This window comes from Dipodomys ordii, unplaced genomic scaffold (genome assembly GCF_000151885.1).
Source record: "Dipodomys ordii isolate 6190 unplaced genomic scaffold, Dord_2.0 Scaffold13, whole genome shotgun sequence".
Lineage (NCBI taxonomy): Eukaryota > Metazoa > Chordata > Mammalia > Rodentia > Heteromyidae > Dipodomys > Dipodomys ordii.
Window position 1 is genome coordinate 6,413,781 of NW_012267229.1, and position 17,078 is coordinate 6,430,858.

A 17,078-nucleotide genomic window follows, 5' to 3' on the forward strand; every position below is an offset into this window, starting at 1 on the left:
AATGGGACATTTTAATAAAATAAAGGTTATCAAGTCTTCTCACCATTGTAGTTACCAGGAAAATGGAGTGTAGCTAATTGATTTTGTGCTTGGTTTGTAAACATAGGTCCTTGGATTATAAAGTCCAGCAGAGAGAGAGAGAGAGAGACAGAGACAGAGACAGAGAGAGACAGAGAGAGAGAAGCAACAAACCTGAATGTATAGAAAACAAAACCTATGATTGTATATAAATTCCTTTTTGATACCAGACAACTACAACAACTACATATAAGTTTGGGAGTTATAGGCATTCAAGTGATTCCTGGGGAAAGAAATGAAAACAAAATATACTCCTTGACTCACAAACTCAGAATATTACAGGAGAGGCAGAAACATGAAATGAAATATGAAAGCAGTAGAATATATCCGGGCGTACTTTAGTGGTAGGACAAATGGATTTTTTCTTGCACTACTGGTCAAGGAAGATACCTCAAAAGATTTTTCATCTGGGTTCTGAAGGACATGTAAAAATTTACTAGTAAAAAACAGAAACAAATAGAAAGATTGGAAAGTACATGTCTTGTATTATAAGAGCTTAGAAACAAATTGCAAGTGCTTTGCTACAGCTATATAGTTTCCCACACAGAAAATGGGTGTAGAAAACGGGTGTAATTAATATTTTATTCTGAAGAACATTCTTTATCCTATAGTGGGGGATCATGGAAGCCTATTTTTGCTAGTCCTGGGGCTTGAACTCAGGGCCTGGGCATTGTCCCTGAGCTACTTTTTGCTCAAGCCCTCTACCATTTGAGTCCAGTGCAACTTCTGTGTATGTGGTACTAAAGAATCAAACCTAGGGTTTAATGCATGCTAGGCAAGCAATCTACCACTTGAGCTACATTCCCAGCCCCTGGAAACTTTTTTTTTAAATAGACGAGAACCAATATTTGATTTATATTCCTGAGATATTATTCTGTGACCACAACTGTGTGAAAGAAAAAGGGAGGAAACAGAAATTAAGAAAACATAGAAGAAAACTGTTAAAAATTAAAAATAGCCTGTTTGGCTGTAGGTGGTAGGATACATTTTTTTTCCATAGAGCAGAGTGCAGTAAGCTGTTTACTTTCTATCCAGACATACAAATAGATGTCATTTCCATATTTGACCACAGCTTATCTCCTAATTTGCCATTGCAATACTGTTTAGTTAAGAAGCATCTATCATATAAATTCTGGAAGCACTATGGCATATATTGGAAGAAGCAAGTCGCATGGTTCCATAGAAGCTCCTGTGGAAAGTCTGAACCCAAGGGAGGCAGACTAACTACCTACCACACTGAATTCTCTCACTTGAAGTGACATTTTACTTTTTACTATGCCTTAGAAGCAATGCCTATTTCTCAACACACGCTTCCATAATATGTCACCTCAAATTCACCTATAATCGAAGAAAATATATGTCTAGGGTGTACCTACTTAGCCTTTCTGTACAGTTTGGTACCCCAAAGTAACTGCCTGGTAGCTGTTATGTTATCACCTTGAACAGACCATAAATAATAGAAGAAGAAACAAGTGATGCCTTAGTCAAACAGACCTGCACAAAGGAAATGAACTAACACAAAGGACTAACACCAAGTCTAAGCACCATCACATTTATAACAAATGGAAAAGTTTTTGTGGAAAGGCTGCCAAGAGAACTTCCTGAAGCAAAAACTTACTACACAAAACCCATCTGGAAACCCATAATAACAGTAGCAACAGCCTTATAAGGAGTTTGTTGGGAGAAATTAAACAAATAACACACACAAAGTACTTAGAAGGTAATTTGGCACATGATGTGCATGCAATAAATCACACTACCATTGTCATTATTATATCTGGCCACAGCCAGCGTACAACAAATTATAACATCATTGTTATTCTACCTCATAGCTTCACATCTCGTAGCTGTTCCAACTCAGAAAGCTCAAAGATACGGTTATTTGTGTCAAAGAATATTTACTCAACACTGTGATTAAAATTACATAATTATTAGACCATTTTGAGAGGAAGGATAATCACACTACTTTACCTCTTCATATCTGTCAAAAACTGCTCCTTCTTGCAAAAAGGTAGGGACTTCCTTCTGCCAGTTGAATTCATAAGGCTTGGCCATGGCGATATTCAAGACCTAAAAATGACCCAAAAAATCCCATTAGCATATGAAATTAAAGCAATGTGACTATCAAAGATCAACCCCTTTTTATGTGTTCCTGTTATATTTCTCCTTTTTCTTTATGTCTTCCATTCATCAAACCCCAATTTTCCTTCTCTTTGTATCTAAATTTGAGGATCATCATTCATACCTTCTAGTCCAGGAACAGAATTGGAAGGAGAAATGGACTTCAGGTCTCCACAATAAATAGAGAGAATTCTACTATTAGCATATAGTCATATTCAAAAACAGTGTGCTAAGGAGTATAGCTCAGTGATAGAGTATAAGCATAGCATGTGCAAGGCCCTGGATTTGATCCCTGGCATCAAGATACACAAATAAATAAATGAGAAAAAAATACAGTGTTCTCTGGTTTTCTGTGCTGCAGGGAAAAACGTCAGTGCATCTCTCTTCTGCAGACTATCATGTAATATTCCATAATCTTCTTTTGCCAACAATCCTTTAGATTATTTTCTCATTGGTTGCATTTTAAAAGGAATGGCTGGGATTGGGAAAGATGGGGAAGAATGATGGAAGGGGTGTCTTTGCTCAGGATGTATTGTAGTAGCTGTGTGCTGGTGGCTCTGGCCTATAATACCAGTTACTCAGGAGGCTGAGATCTGAGGATGGCACTTGAAGCCATCTTAGACAGGAAAATCCATGAAATGCTTACCTCCAATTAACCAGCAAAAAACTGAAAGCAGATTTGTAGCTCATATAGTATAGCACCATCCTTGAATGAAAAAGCTAAGGAAGGCACTCAAGCCCTGAGTTTAAGCCTCAGTACAGATACCATAAAACAAACCAAAAAAGGTTCATTATACTTACAAACTGATTTGTTGAATTGAAATACCATTTGAACAACTACTCAATGATAATTTTAAAAAATGAAAATGCAAAGGAATAGAAACAAGAAGTATCTTGCATTTAAAAAAATCCTGCAATAAAATTAAAAAAGAAAGTTTCTATCCATTTACCACCTTTTATTGTCTTAATTCTGATTTCCCCAGGATCAACATAAATATTCAAGACATGCTTCCTAGAACTCACTACTATATAATGCTAATGCTTATATCCCTTTGGATAGTACTAGCACTAGTTTCATCCAAATAGACAGTATGTGAAGGGATATAGGGTATTGAGAGGTTGTGTTGTATTTGGAAGATAATGGATTTTCACCTTAACCTCTAACCACAGATCTGTCCAAAAGTTAGGAAACTACTTCATTTCTTTCTTTCAGACCTCTTGGGCACAGAATGAGTTAAGAGGCATTTTGGAAAAAAATTATATTAAAGAATTTCAAATTTCTTGATTTTAAGCAATGTTAGAAGATGTTCCCTGTGCCATCTCTGAAGTGCTTCCTAGAGCTTGACATTAGGGGCAGGGACCAGATAATTTTACATAAATGATACAAGATGACAAGGTTAGAAACTCCTGACAGTCAGCTGGTTTTCAAATAGGCACAAATGAAGGTATATCACACAATCCCACCTGACTGCAGAGAAAGATGCTGAGGCTAAATGTTATTTCCTGCTAACTACATGGAGTGGAGAAATAGCCCATCAATCACTACCTCCTTTTCCTCATCATTTCAGATCCCCTTTCACAGCTTAAAACATGTTCGTTCCCTACTGGGTCCAGGTACATGTACATGTACAAGCTACTTCAAGATGTGACTGTCTTCTCTGCCTCTCAGAAGGGCAGCAGCTTACCACACAGAGTCCAAGGCTTCCCCCCCAGGAGAGCTGAAAGCAATAGAGAATTATACCATCCCAGGTTGATAACCCAGAACCTTTTCCAGTGTAAACACCTTCAGTGTTTACTGGAAGGAGGCTGGGAGGTTTTTAAATAGTCTCATTGTTTCTAGATTCTTAGGCCGTTGAACAGATTAGCTAAGGTATTGGCTGCAGAAGAAAAACTCTGGACTGCCAAGAGCTTAGTAGGGAAGGAACAAAAGAGGAGGGGACTCCTAAGTAGCCTTGGTCAACCAAAAATAAATGACGTAAGACTCCATCTAAAGAAGATGATGAGATACTAAGTTAGTGAGAGAACAAGGGAGCCAAAGGGAACTGTTTCGGAACCAAACATCAAATAGAACAAAACGTGATCTATGAAGATAGCTTCTGATCTTTCAGCTGGTGTGAACAGAGGAAGAGTGTCCACTTGGTTTTCTGGTCTTATTCTGTCCCATATCTTTAATATTTCTATTTTGCTAGGCCTATAGGTGATTAAAAAGAACATCCCTTGCTAAACCAACAAGATGGTTATCAAGACTTATCTGTCACCCGTGTCAGATGTTCTGCATTGACTGTAGAGTCAACACTGCCTCCAACGTAGTCCTAGGATTATGTTGAGTCAAAATTTTGGCCAAAAAGTTTTGGTTTCTGGACACATGGTTTGCTTTCTAGTACACAGAGGATAGAGGACTGTATGTAAAATCAAACACATCAAGTATGGATATGTAAGCTGTTCCACAGATGCTCACATACTAATTTGTATAAATGAAAGAAAAATGTTGTGGATGCAATTAAGTTCAAGATTTTGAGACTGGGAAGGTTGGCTTAGTGGTAGAGTGCTTGCCTAGTATGCATAAAGCCCTGGGTTTGATTCCTTAGTACTACATAAACAGAAAAAGCTGGAAGCTGAGAGACCGTATCTAGACCCAGGCCCTGAGTTCAAGCCCCAGGAATGGCAAAAAATAAAAAGATTTTGAGATAGGGAGATTAATCTAGATCATTCCTATGGACTTTAAATACAATCACCTGTGCTTTTAGAAAAGTAAGACAGGGAGGGTTTGCATAGGGGCAGAATAATGTGATGATTGGGACAGAATGGAGTGATGTGAGTACAAATCCAGGAGTGCTGGTGGCCAGCAGAATGTGGAAGAGGCCAGGAGCAGATTCTTCTCCAGAGCCCTGAGAAAACATGGCCCTCATGGCATAGTAGATTTCAAGTTTGCTTCAAACTCTTGGCCTGGAGGACTGAAAATAATTTCTGCTGGTTTTTTTCTTTGTAGTGATTTTTCATCGTAGCCCTAGGAAACATATACTCTGGGCCTATTGATGCTGGATATTTTCCCTAAAAGATCTAGACATTTGCAAAATCAAGCTGAAATGCATTAAAGATAGTTATAATTCGAAGGGATTTAACTATTGAACATAGGCTTGTTCAATGGAAGTAAAGATAGAAATGAAAGTGCAAAAAAGAAGAAACGTAGAAATGAATTTAGATAACTTCATCCTTCTATTTTGAAGCCTCATTGAACAGTAAAAATGTTAGTCCTGCAATACTTTTTTTTCCCTGGGTTCAAAATTTATTTAAACAACTTTGTATCACAGCTATAAATATATATGAATTTTATACAAACTCTGCAACATCCCACATGCCAACCAAGGTATTCTCCATTTTCTATTTTGTGAACTAAGGAAAAGTACTTTCTTAACAACCTATGGCTTTTAACCTAATAAAATGCACCATGCTAAAATTTTATAAATTTTACGTTTTACCTTTAACCTTATTAAAAATACAATCCAAAAAGAATTGGTCTCTTCTCCAAACCAAATAACTCATGACTTTAAATGCTGCCATTTTTGAGAACAACCAAAGTTATTTTTCATGACAGAAAGTGGGATTAAATATCCGCTGGCCAAAAGCAAAACAGTTGAATCCCTCAAACACATTTCCCTCTTTTGTTTTTCAATCTGTAACTAAGATTTCCTTGTATTTCTAAACACAGATCAAGAACCTATCATCCTGCCATCTAGTACTATTAAATGAATGGCTTTCCTTCAAGTAAGAATCTAATTTGACATTGATACATTGTATCATTAATGATAATTTTCCCTATTAGCTAAAAATATCTCCACTTTCAACAAGCCATTAAAGAACTTTTATAAAAGCATGTAAGGAGAACAGACCTATGAAAAAGATAATAGGTAATGCCATTGACGGCTAAAAGTAAGAGAATTCTTAAATGCATTGGTGAAATTTTTTCCAGTGCATTTCTACAGCCTTGAAAGGCCCATATTCTTTGTCTTAGTAAATCTACCAGTAGTACTTAACCCAAAGAAAATGCATGCAAATGTTTGCAAGCAAGACTGTCTACATTTCCCTGGCAGTCTTATGAAAATCCATTCATAAAAAGCAAGTTGGCAAGTTAATGTAAATATGGAAATCAGTGGTATGGGTAAGAGTGGGTTTTCTTTAGAATATCTATGAAGCTGTGTAAGATCTTTAGCAAAGCTTACTTCATACAAAATATTTGCAGACAATGAACTATAAGCTGTATGCTGAGGCTTCATCATAATTGAAAGTGTAAAAAGAATTGTCATATATTGATTTATCAATGCTTTAGTTATTTACTTTGAATATTCAATAAGGAAAGAAAGAAAAAGAAAGAGAGAGAGAAAGGAAGGAAGGAAGGAAGGAAGGAAGGAAGGAAGGAAGGAAGGAAGGAAATGCATGCGAATCTAGGTACATAGATAATGTTGTGCTGTTTACGGTAGAAAAATATGAGCATTATATAAACACAACTAAGCAATTGGTTAAGTTTACTACCCATTTAAATACTCCTGTGCTTATGAACAATAATGTTGTAAAGGAATATTTATTTGTTTAATAATAGAAAATTCAGAAAATATTAAGATATTTGAAGCTTTTGTTAAGCAAATACAAATATACTCAATATGCTGTTAAGAAAATAAAAATGATTTGGGCTTTGGTGGCTCATGCCTGTAATCCTAGCTACTCGGGAGACCGAGACTGGGGAGATGGAGATTGTACAGAAAAATCCATGAGACTCTTATCTCCAGTTTGGCACTAAAAAAGCCAGAAGTGGTGCTATAGTTCATGTGGTAGAGTGCTAGCCTTGAGCAAAACAAGCTCAAGGACAGAACTTTGGCCCCGAGTTCAAGCTCCTGGACAGCCACACAAAACACCAAGTATGATATAAATTATTATGTGTTATTATTATGGTTTAGAACTTCAACCACCCAAAAGTTCATCATGTATTGAGAGCTTACCACTACCCCCACCCCCATCCCCAATGCAGCAGGGTTCAGAAGTGGAACTTTGGGGAGGTAATGAGATCTTGAGAGCTCTGACCTCATAGATGGATTTGAATGGTTAGATTCCTAGCTTTGATGAGGTTAGGGAGGAGCTTTATTGTACAAATGGGTTCTCTGCTTTGTGTATGTTGTGAGTTGAGCCACTCTGCCCTATCACAGACCCATACCCATGGGGCCATGAGACCACACCCTCAAACATGTAGCACTATGGGCCAAAAAGTCTTCTCAAAAAGTCCTTCAAAATTGTTTTTCCCCTCAGCTATTTCCTCAGTGATGGAGAGCTGATGAGTATAATTTTATATGCATGCATATACATATATGTACAACCCAGTTTACAACTGCAAACATGCATTTTAATTTTTCTATGGAGAAAAAAGACTCTCAGAACATGTACTAAACATGAAAATACATTACAATTGGTGATGGAACTTGAAGTGGATTTTTTTTTGCTCCCCTTTTCTGGTTTCCTGTATTTTAAAATCCATAAAATTTTAGTGTAATTTTTACATGCAAGAAAAAATATTCTCTGGAGAAAAAGGAGGATGACATTCTAAGAAACATTATTTCTTTTCATAAAAATCAGTTTTTAAACAATGTTTTGTTTTCCACCAGAGTTCCTGACGAGAACAAGCTGCAGGGAAGAACTAATAAATGAAGCTGTAAAAAACGATCCTCCTTTCTCCTCTGGGATTTACATCTGTGGCTTAAAGTGGGAAGTCTTCACACAGCTCAGCGCAGTTATGACTGCTTCTGACTGCTTACCAATCAGCTTAAAACTATATACTAATTCCCAAACCTGCTATTCTTTAACTTGGAAATAAAACTTATTATGGTGGTGTTGAATTCAGTCTTTGCCATGTTTAATATATGAAAAGATACCACTTGACTCAAAATAATTTCCAGAAAACAACAACAACAACACAAATCATATAAGAATTTAACATGAGAATCAAAAGTAAACTACATCCACTGTTTGACTCTGTCAATTCCCCTTGGCTGTTCCTTAGAATTAAGGACAACTGTAGCTTTCTTTAAATGTAATGATTAAAGTCCAATTAAGCATAGTCTCTAAATATTCTCAGATAACTAAACATATTTTAGGCATGCTTGCAAATATATTAATACAATGAAGCCTTTCTGATCATTAAGTAACACCTAGTACATTTCCAATGACAATTTTTTAAAATATATTATTTTTCTAATTCCTTATTCCTTACATTTAAAAAAATTATACAACCCAGGTTAAAAAAAGAGTTTATGAGACACCATCTCAACAGAAAAGCCTGGGTATGGTGGTATGTGCCTACAATGGGACATGTACAAAAGGAGATTGTTTAGGCTAGTACAAGCTAAAAAACGAGATACTCTCTTAAAAAAATAACCAAAGCAAAAAAGAGATAGAGGTATTTCTAAAGTGGTAAGTAGCTGCCTAGCAAAGAGTAAAACCCTGAGCTCAAATTCAAATACTGCAGATAAAAAGAACAAAAATAATGACAGGGAAAAGCACTGTGACTGTGGCTCAAGCGGTGGAGCATCTGACTAGCAAGCACATGGTTCTGAGTTCAAACTCCAACACAGTCCAAATAAAACAGTAAATGAACAAGACACCAGCTCATACCTAACAGCAGCAACAACAAAAAGAAATGAAGAGTAAAACTAATGGGAAAACGTGTTCATTTTTATGCTTAAGATTCATGGACAGTGGATACACACACAGTCACGATTGGACAAACAGGATAAAATATAACAGTGGTAACCCATGAGAACATAGCAAAGCCTGTTTGTTCAGATTCTTCTAGACTTCTTTGTCTTTATTCCTTTCCTTTGGGTACCAGGAAGGGTATCTATCACATGAGGGTCTCTCTGAGGAGAAAGAAGGGAGAGGGGCACAGTATAACCTTCCTGCTTCTATGGTTTTCTCCATGTCCTGTTAGAATATCATATTCTTAGCCATCAGTCTACAGCCAATCAGTTTTCAAAGAAATTAGAATACAACAATGGCTTACCAAAAGAATAACTGAATTGTTCCACAACGCGGTTTTGATGCTGTTTACCCATAGCAATTCCCTTGGAAATGACACTTGAGTTCAAATGCAAGCCCTATAAGACCCTCCTTAAATATAAGTAGCTGAAACTGTATTAAAAATAGTTGTGCATGACTGAGGTATTCTGAGTATTACTCACCTCTTCTCTGGAAGTTCGGCTTCTTTGAAGGATGCAGACATATCTCATGAGGTGGCCCACAAAGAGGAGAGAGGGCTCTGTGGGAGAGCTGGGGCTATTTATGGCTTACTGTGTGCAGTGGCTTCTGAAATTCCTAAATGCTTAGTAGGTCCAAGCCAAAGCTTAACAGTATTTTGATCTTTCAGAACTGGAAGGTATCATCTGCATCTGATGATACCTTTTGATACTAATAGAAGTGACCATTAAATGCCATTTTTTTTTGTTTGCTAAGATGCGAGAATGACACACCAAACTTTGGAATATACCTACAAAATGATGTTTTGGACAGTGATGGACAACCTGTACATGGTGGTACTATGTGAGTGTAATGGAATGGAAAAGATCCTGTTACTTAGTGACAATATAGCTGTCATAACAACACAACACAATACATCACTCATATATCTCTTGTGTTGTGTGCCTGGAGGAAACAATGTCAGTCATATAGAAGTGTAAGCACATAAAAATATGTATAAAGTTGATTAAATCCTGCTGCCTGGCACCCAGTCCATATAAAAGTTTCCATTCTTGCTTCTACAGCTTGGATGTGACCTATGAATAATTTACGGGCACATATGCTATCCACACATAGATATAAGCCTGGACTTATGACTTACCCTGACCAGTGCTTAGACTGGCACCTAGCACCTCAACAAGTCCAATTAGGATGTATGGTTTTCTTATCCCTTTTTAGAAGTGACTAGGTTACTCATTGAGTCTTCTTTCTTATGCAAGCTCTCCAGACTTTGCCCTTCATTTGTCCTTGGATTGGCTCTGACACAATTATTAGGCAAAACATCCCAGCATGAATCATACTTGTCAGGAGAGAGAGAAAAAAAATCTTTGGAGACTTGATTTCTGCCTTAATTATAGGATGATTTCAAAGGGACAATTTTTATTTCATCTTTGCGTGAATAATCTTCCTAAAGGTTGCCTCAGGCATGAACATGGGGTAAGTCTGAAGGCTGTGAGATGAAGCTCCACAAAAATAGGAAAACGTCTTGGTATAGTAGCAGACATAACTTCAAAGATTCAAAGACTCCTTTGTTTTGAAATTTTATTTCCTTATTAAAATAAACATGCACACAATGAGCTATTAAATTTAATAAAGATTCCTTGTAGTTAAACATTTTCTTCACTATCTTATAAATAGGTCAGGGCTATTATTATGCAGGAATCACATGTGAGCATAAAGCATAAGAGTATGCATACTGAAACTAAGTCCAGGCCATATATGGAGAAAATAAATCTTTGCTCCTTACAATTTTTTAGCTAAAAGGTATCTGAAAATAAGTCTTCTCGTGTTCATACACTTAACAGTATTACATACACTATGGTTGGAAAATAGTTTTCATTAAAGAAACAGAACCTAAATAAACCTTGAATCTCATGCTATGTCAGTTATCTCCTAATATGTTCAAAATGCTTCATCTGCAATCCTCATTAGCTTAAACTACAGACATCAATGAAACTAATAAGTTGGTGGGAAAAAATTACATAGAATTCAGTTTAGACAGGTTGTTTATTTTCTTATTTGTACAAATTCTTAAAAATATCCCCAAACCTTTCTTCATCTTTTGTTTTTCAGTGCTCCAAAATACAATCACTCTGAATGGAAAATCCTTTAACTCAGTTATTTATGAGAGAAAGATTATCTTTTTAGGTTTCCTTCCTCAAGGCTTGTGATTCTTAATTAACTACTACCTGAAATGAAATAACTTCTGTAAGAGTTACAGATGTACTGTCTCAAAATATGCCATATTGATACATTGATATTTCAAGCTGAAATGGCCTATAATTTTATAAAGGGCTACTTGACATTTCTTTTTCTTTTCTTTCTTTTTTTTTGGGGGGGGTCCGGTCGTGGGGCCTGAACTCTGGGCTTGGGCGCTGTCCCTCAGCTCTTCAGCTCAAGGCTAGCGCTCTACCACTTGAGCCACAGTGCCACTTCTGGCTTTTTCTTTTTGCTTATGTGGTGCTGAGGAATCGAACTCAGGGCCTTAGGCATGCAAGGCAAGCACTTTACCACTGAGCCACCTTCCCAGCCCCTTGACATTTCTTTTTCTATATGCAGCAAACTGTATTGCATACTTTGGGAAAGAATGTCCTCCCCTAACCAGAGCTGAAGAACAGCTTTGATCACCAGAAAGTTAAAGACCCACTGACAAGTTCTGCACCCTCTGCCATAAATCTCTTAGTGACATCTTTAGAATGTGTTCCTTTACTCCAGAGATCCATTTGGCTGTCATTCTTTACATATTTATTTGACCAAAAATTTATAAAAGTATTTTGATTTGGTCATTTGTTTTTAGACCACGTTGTTGTGAAAATGTAAGACTATTAGGAATTGGATGTGTGTTTTTTTTTCTTGTGGATCACTCTTATGTTCATTTAGTTTCTAGGGCCAGCCAAAAATTAAATAGGAACTAAAGGCAATGAAAAAGGACTTCATCCTCACCTACATAAGGATGCACACAAAAATTAGGTGTCCCTATCAGAGGCTGACTTTGTTCAGTAGACCAGTAGAGAAACAGAATCTGAGCCTGCTTCATTTGCTTCAGACACTCCCTCCTGACAACACAACTTCCAATATGACATTAGAAAAGTAAATTGAAAAGATCCAGATTTTATAGCTGTACAAGTATCTTGGCCACATCTTTAAAAAATGGATCATAATACAATGATGTTTCATGGTTTCCACAGTTAATATTAAATTAAAATGACCTGTTCAGCCTCCTATGGTGGAAACAGAGAGGCAATCAGAGATAGAAGGCATGCATTCCAGTCCCAGAATTCCAAACCAGTTTGCTGATCTAAAGCAAGACCATTAAACTCGTTGATCTTTCATGTCCTTGTCTGTAAAATGCATAGTATATAATCATTTTTCTGATTACTACTAGTTGAGATTCATTTGCTCAAACATTATCTAGTCTACAACATTTATATGAATGGATAATAATAATTTATAAATGTAGATGTTATCGAAGGACTACATACATACCTTTCCTAAAATATATTTTACTTCCTAAAGAAAGCCACATTAGACAGGTCCAGGTAAGATGTCAAACAAAGTGCTACTATTGTGTATTGAAGAGCAGTCTACAGAGGAGTGACATAAATGACATTTCTATAACAGATCTTCATTATCAAAGCACACTTCACAAGATGCCAAGTCATTGCCCAATCCTTGTGAGGTCAAAAGCCTTTGAATAATTGTCCCTTTCATAAGATGTGTGCTTTTACTGGATTAAAGTATGTTTGCTTCCATGGCTTATACAGAAACTGAAAAACAAACGCCACTAACAAGGCCCAAAGGCAACAGGAAGAATATCAGAGGTCAGGGAGCTTCATGTGAAGCAATTCCCAAGAGTTCATAGCCTATATTATTTTAGCAAATGTCTCTAACTTCTGACTCAAGCCAGGCTGGGAAAATCAAGCACAACCTGAGCTGCTTTGACTAAATTTGTTGGCCCCTGTTAGAGAAGTGTTTGGTTTTTCCCCCAAGTGTCCATGCTAATAAGCAAGTTCCTGAAAGTTGCTTTGGTGTTTGTGACTATCCTTGTGACTGCAATCAATTATATTGTATCTTCAGGGGAATGTCTGACCCAGCACATTCTAAAATGCTACAAGGCTGTAGACAAGTTTGAGAGACACTTGGGAAACAAATCAACAACCCGTCTGGGGACCAAGAGGATGACAGTCTTATTAGGCAGGAAAAGTCAGCCTTCTTGCAGCTTCTGACAGAGGCTTCTGTCATGGGCTCCAAATGCTTGTGCTGGAGGCACTGACCACTGGTCACTAAGCCACTCCAGGCTTCCCAACCGACACATCCAACGTGGATAGGATGTATTCCATTTTACAAAGTCCTTTTCTTTGTACTCTATTCAAGTGAAAAATTACCACCCAACTAGCAAGATATAGAAAGTTAAACTCAGAAAGTTTAAATCCCCTCAAACTTGGTGAAATACGAATTTAAACCTAAAGGTGACACTATACTTTCACTGTGTGAGCTGGTTGGTTCTCAAGACCCAAGTCTTGAGATTTAAATGCAATAAAACACTGAGAATGTGACCTGACAAAAATAAGGGAAGGATATCTTCTCTTACAATTATATTTAAGCTGCTTCAATCAGATGTGGTTAAACCAGAAGTAAAGATTACCTTGCTTAGAGGAGATACCCATATGGCTGATGTCTTTTGTGTGTGTGTAGTAGAGGGGTGGGTGCTTGAACTCAGGACCTGGGCTTGGTCCTTTAGCTCTTTATGCTCAAGGCTAGCACTCTACCACTTTGAGCCACTATACCACTTCTGGTTTTCTGGTGGCTAGTTGGAGATAAAAGTCTCACAGACTTTCCTGTCTGGGCTGGCTTTACACCATGATCCTCATATCTCAGCCTCCTGAGTAGCTAGGATTACAGGTATGAGCCACCAGTACCTGGCAATGACTGCTGTCTTTTAGTTTCTTACCTTCAAATTAACTGAAGACAGATCCTTGCCACTTCAACATCAAAGTCAAGAAATATTATAGATTATCCTGAAGAAAAACAAATTGAAGTTTCTTTCATTTTTCTTAGATGTTCTCCAGGATAACACTATTCACTTAAGAGAATCCTGTTTTTAATTCTTAGCTTTGTTTTTAAAATTATTCTAAATGTGACATTTTGTTTAAGAAATAAAAAAGCAGCTGTAGCCCTTTGTTCTATGACATTAAGCAGACTATTTTGACATGGTGAATTGTACAACTATTTAAAGATTAATAATAATAATACAAGTTGGACTACAATACTACATTGGAATATCTGTAGTGACCATTTTAACAAAACTAATTATAACATTTAATTCTGAAAAAAATATCACAAGTGCAATCAAATTATTATATGTACTTTATCATCATTATTTTGGACAGGTTCTTACTATGTAGCCCAAGCAAGTCTCCAACTTAAGATCCTCCTGCCTCAGCCTCCATAATGCTGGAACTATGAGTGTACGCTACTATCTCAGAGTATTACATGTATTTTTATTCTATCCTTTTGCAACCAACCCCCAAAGTAGAATGGGAAAGGAGATGACATTTATTTTTGACCATTAGATGAGTAAATCAGGTTTTGTGCTGATGCCTACTGTTATTAATTACCGTGTCCATTAATCTTAAAGAGGATATTGTTTATAATTAAAGTATATTTTGGTCACCCAAGTCTTGCCTTCCATGACCAAATTTCTTCAAAAAAGAAAAGCTTTGATTTTGGTATCACCATTGCCCATTGACTTACTAGTAAATGTTTTAAGATGAATTGTGTTAAAATGTTTTTATGAATAACTGGAGCTTTTGGTCTTCAGATTTTATCAACTTGATCTTATCTGATCTTGTTCTTCCTTAACCTCTCCACTTCTCACCTTTGGCATGTATCTATAAAGCTTCCTTCCCCATGGGGCTCTCCCCACACCCCCACTCAACCCCTTTGTCATCTCCCTCCATCCTTCCTTCTACAGCTGTGTCCAAATACACCCTGAGCTGAACTCACAGCTACAAAAGAACTGCTAGGGAGAACAAATTGAGACTTTAAAATCCAGATGAAAGTGGGCAACAACAAGATCTTTATGAAGGTTTCTAATATTTGGATAAATGTTTCTAAAAGACCTGTTTTTCTAATGGCTTCCTACTTAGCCATGCCTACTTGATAGAATGATAGAAATGATAGAATGATAGAAACTGGTGGGAGATTTTCAGGTCATTAAGGGAGTTTCCATAAAGTGGAAAGTGGGATCTCAACCTCTTCCTTCTTTCCCTTTTGCTTCCTTCTCAGAGGTAAGTGATAGTACTCTATCTACCATATGTTGTGCTGTCTCATCAAAGGCCTGAAGCAAAAGGGCCAATTGATCATGGACCGAAACATCCAAAACCATAATCATGATCTAAGGAACCTTTTCTATTAATAAATAGATTATCTCAAGTGCTTGTTATAGTAATGGAAAGCTGATTCAGGTTTTTAAACAAAGCAACTATAAGACAAAGGAAACTGGCCATTCCATATGACAAATATCTAAAATTTGTTGAATGAATGAATGAATGGTGAGGAAGTAGTTGCTTCGCCTTTAAGGTTGTCTTAGGGAGGACAGTGACTAAAGAAGATCATAGTTTCAGCCAATTATCAGATCTTCCTATTTACTTAGAGTATTATACAGTACAGTATTATACAGTATTATACAGCAGAGTATTATATAGCACAGTACTCTGTGCTGAAATACTAAGCAGATAAATAGAATAGAAGGCAGGTAGAGAACAAGGAGTAGACTGTAATTCACACTTGATCCAAGAGCATTTTTAAGGACTTCAGAGTCACTTGAACTCTATGAATAATGAAATGCGAAGGGAGGCCAAGAAACATTAGACAAGCTGGGAAGGATCCCATGGACCTACTGATATAGTGAAGAATGAACATCTTTGAACCTATCACTTCCTCATCTGACTCACAGGCCAGGGCAAAAGAGAGATGCCTTCAGGTATTTATAAACTAATCTATACAGGAGGAATACTAAAGCCATTCTATCTTTATTCAGTGGGAAAACTATGTACCAAAAATCAGTAATCTCAGAAATGCAGAATTTTTATTTTGTTTATTTGCAATGTTGGACATCAAATCCAGAGGGCTTTGACTTTGTACTAGAGGGCTAGCCTTCTTCCACTGAGATACATTCCCAGCAAGGAATGCAGATTTTAAGTCATCAGAAAAAAACAAGGACTGTTATACAATGACAATGAACTGTTCCAATCCATCCACTTAAGGAATCTAATGTTCCTTTGGTTTTGGAGGTTATTGAGGAATAGCTGTTCTGAGGGGGGGGGAGAGATTAAATTCCTTTCTAATGTCTTTTCAGAAAATAAAGCGGGATTAGTGGTTTTTCACTAGGACATTATCAGCATCTTTCCAAATTCCTCTGAATACTGTCTAAACAATCCCTCACTGGCAGATAGGAATTGAAATGTGAAATGCTTCTTGATGTTTGCTCTATGGGAGAATATTGACAACAGTCCAAGTGATAAATAATCAGCTGCAGAGTGACGGCTTACCCAATCTTCCACTTGCAAATAGTACTGGAGCTAAAAGAAAAATTTCAAAAGGCTAAATTTCTACTGGTTCATCAGCCATCATCTCCCTTTTGATTTGTGGATTTGAAAAGGACTTTTGAAATATTCAAACCTTGAAGGAAATCACAAAAGGCAGTTGATTCACAATGACTCTTCCTAAGACAAATATGAAGTCAAAGCTCTAGTCTTCAGATTTTGGTCATTTTTGGTCATCTGGATGCCAGTCCCTGGGAAGCAAAGAATTTCAAATATCAGGAAGCAAGCCAACATGTTAACTTTGAGAAGGTGCCATTTATGTGCTGAATAATTGTATGTTTTTATAAACTGGCTATCAACACTTGTCATACACCATTATTCACAGCTTGGTTGCTATATAGTTGCTCCTTCCCCAACCTTATCCCTGCAAATAGTATTTTCAAATTAAAGACCGAAGCTTACTTGTTAACTATCCTATCTTGTTGACTTGTTTTTAACAGCGTGGAGGCTATTAGAATGATCAAGACAGCAGTCTTGCCAGCCGCAGTTAAAGGA

At 36.9% G+C, this 17,078-nt stretch overlaps 1 protein-coding gene across 1 annotated transcript in view; it reads right to left on the minus strand.

Moving 5' to 3' along the window:
• Plcb4 (phospholipase C, beta 4) overlaps window positions 1-17,078 on the minus strand; it is a 352,340-nt gene that overhangs the window by 137,099 nt on the left and 198,163 nt on the right. The window contains exon 4 of the mRNA XM_013011053.1: window positions 2,050-2,148. Within this exon, the coding sequence (XP_012866507.1) occupies window positions 2,050-2,133 (84 nt within the window). The 5' untranslated portion in view covers window positions 2,134-2,148. The remainder of the gene's footprint in view (window positions 1-2,049; window positions 2,149-17,078) is intronic.